At 25.4% G+C, this 3,356-nt stretch overlaps 1 protein-coding gene across 1 annotated transcript; it reads left to right on the top strand.

Moving 5' to 3' along the window:
• The first annotated feature begins 642 nt into the window (after window positions 1–642).
• LOC126841484 (uncharacterized) lies at window positions 643–3,124 on the top strand. The gene is made up of 3 exons (XM_050577983.1): window positions 643–795; window positions 1,967–2,138; window positions 2,943–3,124. The coding sequence occupies exons 1-3, from the start codon at window positions 658–660 to the stop codon at window positions 3,122–3,124; spliced, it is 492 nt and encodes a 163-aa protein (XP_050433940.1). The 5' UTR covers window positions 643–657.
• Window positions 3,125–3,356: the final 232 nt, after the last annotated feature.

Genomic DNA, 3,356 nt, shown 5'->3' with positions numbered 1-3,356 from the left:
CATGGCAAATGCAATGGCAAAAAAATAAATTATAACACATCGTTGCAAATATAATTCCTCTTTAAGGTGGAATAATTTTCATTTTCGTCCTTTCGGAAAATTACAATACATATTTACCAACTGAATTTTTAGAAATTTATTTTTCTCTGTACTGGGAAAATAAGAGTGAATTTTTTATCAGTATTAGCAAAGGGCAAATGCTATGATAGTCTATAAAAATAAAGTGTCCTCAGTAATATTATTCTAATAATTGTTATTTTTTTATTTATGGCGAAAAAATGATAAAGCGTTTGAGCGGTATATAGTTCAAAGATGAACCTTTTTTATAATCAGTAACTAAAAAAAATGTAACAGATATGCCAATTTTCTGTAAAATTTAAGAAAAAACACTTATAAACCTTGCTAAAAACATCGGTATGTTAGTATGGTTTTTACTACAACAGATACACTCGTGTACTTATTTACATATTTGTGCAAATATACAATTTACATAATAATGCTAAGTCTAAAAAATTCAGTAGATATCATATTTTATACACTTATATACTCGTAGAATTTTTTTTTTATATTCTTTATAAAACTGGCGTTTAAAGACAGTGAAATTCATTCGTTTTGTCTCGCAGTTTAACTTTAGATATTACACTACAGACTAGCACAATGTTTTTAAAGTTCTCTCTTTCGTTTCTATTGCTTATCCTAGCGGTTAGCTGTATGAATGAGGAACGTAAACGTAAAGCAACACATCCAGATGCACCCGAACTGAGAACTGAAGAACAACAACTGGAAGATAAGAGGGTAATTTATATTTTTTTATTCTTATTTAGGAAACCATTATTATTTTAGCTTAAGGACTCTCGAATAAAATTCTTGTCATAAATATATGTAATCAAAATAAAATTTTAATCTTGTTTGTCACACAAATGTTTTGATGTATTAGATTAAAGTTAGAATCGTAACTTAATCATTCGAGTAAAATTCATTAATCATTATATATGTTTAACTCAAAAAATGTATAAATTTTATTACTTTTCAAATGACTAAATATTGAGATCTATCTCTCTTTGATTTAATAATATTAACTATTAGTATCCGTAAATCCGAACATAATTAATCATTTATTTAAAATAAAAGAATTTTTTTTTAATTTTAGTATACGTATTGTGTCGTATATACAGGGTGATTCATTAAGGATAAGACAATCATTTTCTCGGAATCTATTAATATTTTGAACAATATTTTTTTCCAAGATTTTTTGGTATACATTGTGCTATATTTTTCAATATTTTGAAAATTTGTATCCCCAATCTTTAAAGGCCAAAAAATGTCTACAAATGTATGTAATTAAAAATATATGTTGCCTTCAAAAAAAAAACTAATATCCCTCTTGTTGGCCTTCAAAGATTGGTGATAAAAATTTTCAAAATATTGAAAAATATAGCACAATGAATACCAAAAAATCTTGGAAAAAAATATTGTTCAAAATATTTATAGATTCCGAGAAAATGAGTGTCTTATCCTTAATGAATCACCCTGTATAGTAATGTTTAGATTTACTTATACATAAATTATTAATTTGGTTACTAAATTTGGTTCTCCTATCCCCCCAAAAAAAAACATAAATCAAATTTATACAAGGTGATCATTTTATCGTGAACCACTCAATATCTCATTAGGTTTAGTTAGTAGCTGAACTTTTTTTTGTTATTGTTTTTATATAATGTGATGTAAATTTTCCGTAAAATATCCTTTATTTAAAAAGTTAAATATAAAATATATTACATTTAAGTTTTAAAAGTTGTTATCAAAAAAAATAGTTTTGGTGGGAGATAAAAACACTATGGAAAACAAATTGCAAATTCTTATTAAGCCTTTAACAAACATAAAAAAGTATATTTAGTCTATGCGTCTTAAAATTATATAATCAGTTTTTTATGGAATTATCTTTGTGTTGATTAACAATTTTCAGACAATAGAAAAGGCATTCGAGAATTGTATAAAATGGATGAGCTTGAAAAACGGTTACATACATGAAAATATTTCAGAACATGTTTATTACAGATATATGGGTGACAACCAAAATGATTGGGATTTCATAGAAAATTACTATCTAGTTTTTGTACCAAAAGAGAAAGAACATTGTAAGCATTAACTACACATGTAACATATATTATAGAATAATTTTTTTTACCTTCGGTGCGAAACTGTAAGGCAGTTGATTTTAAGAAAATTATACAATAGTCCGCATTTATACAAATTTAAACATATATATATATATATATATATATATACCATTTATACTGTTTTTTACAACATAACTCAATAATTATTCCATGTTATCAAACAGTGTATGCATCTTAAAATCGTTGAACAATTACCGTACGGAAGGCATAAAAGTGACCGAAAATAAAATATCATATATAATGTAACATTCTATTAAATATTCAACAAAACAAAAATTGCCTTTCCTTAGTTCGAACACAATTTTAGACCAATAAAAAAACATTATAAAAACAAAACTTTTTCAGCTCCATATCGAAGCTAAAATAAATTGTTTTATCGACAACGGCATATAATATTTTACAGAGTGATTTTTTTATCATGAACCGCTCAATATCTCATAGGGTTTAATAAGAATTTAAAATGTTTTTTTCATATTGTTTTTATACTATGACGTGATCTTAATATTTCAATTTTTTTTTTTACCCCCCCTCCCAACTTAGTATTTTTGTTAGCAACTTTTGAAACTTAAATGGTAACGTATACATTTTATTTTATTTTTAAATTGAGAACAATGTACTTAAATTGTTGACTGGTCGATAACCAGTTTCGGATAAATAAAAATTTTAATTTATTACTAAAAACCCTTTGAGATATTGAGTGTTTCATGACGAAAGAATCACCCTGTATATTAATTGTATTTTAATTCAAATTTTTTGTTTTAGATTTCATAGACTTAGAATTATTTACTAATCTTTTTATCAAGCATTGCCAAATATCAGGCAAACCAGTTAAAATTGTCGCTGAAGAAAGAGCAGCCGCAGTGAAAAAAAAGGACGTAAATGGTAACCCAGTGGATGCTTTAGAATTTGGAGTTGATCCAGACGGAGATGTCATGTCTGAGTAAACTAATACTTTATGTTATTTTGATTTTTTTAAAATCTCTAAGTGTTATTAAAAAAAATTTCAAAAATACAATATGTCATTACAACTTTAATAACTCCAAAGTCTGTTTCTTTACAAATAAACACTTATTACTTGCTATTTGTACAATATTATTTTAATTTATAAGAAAAAAAATGACTACAATTATCTTAGTATTAATTTAAAAAGGAACAAATTTGTGCAAAAAGTCAATA

Source organism: Adelges cooleyi, unplaced genomic scaffold (genome assembly GCF_023614345.1).
Source record: "Adelges cooleyi isolate 19-005CV unplaced genomic scaffold, UGA_ACOO_1.1 ACOO_flye_CR_arks_rails_tigmint_CR_PRNA_384, whole genome shotgun sequence".
Taxonomy (NCBI): domain Eukaryota; kingdom Metazoa; phylum Arthropoda; class Insecta; order Hemiptera; family Adelgidae; genus Adelges; species Adelges cooleyi.
Note: the sequence above shows the minus strand (reverse complement) of the source record. Positions and strands in the feature narration are given on the sequence as shown.

Coding starts and splice junctions, on each gene's coding strand:
- LOC126841484 (XM_050577983.1), top strand. CDS start 658: ATGTTTTTAAAGTTCTCTCTTTCGTTTCTATTGCTTATCCTAGCGGTT. Junction 796..1,966: donor AACAACTGGAAGATAAGAGG/GTAATTTATATT, acceptor AACAATTTTCAG/ACAATAGAAAAGGCATTCGA. Junction 2,139..2,942: donor ACCAAAAGAGAAAGAACATT/GTAAGCATTAAC, acceptor TTTTTGTTTTAG/ATTTCATAGACTTAGAATTA.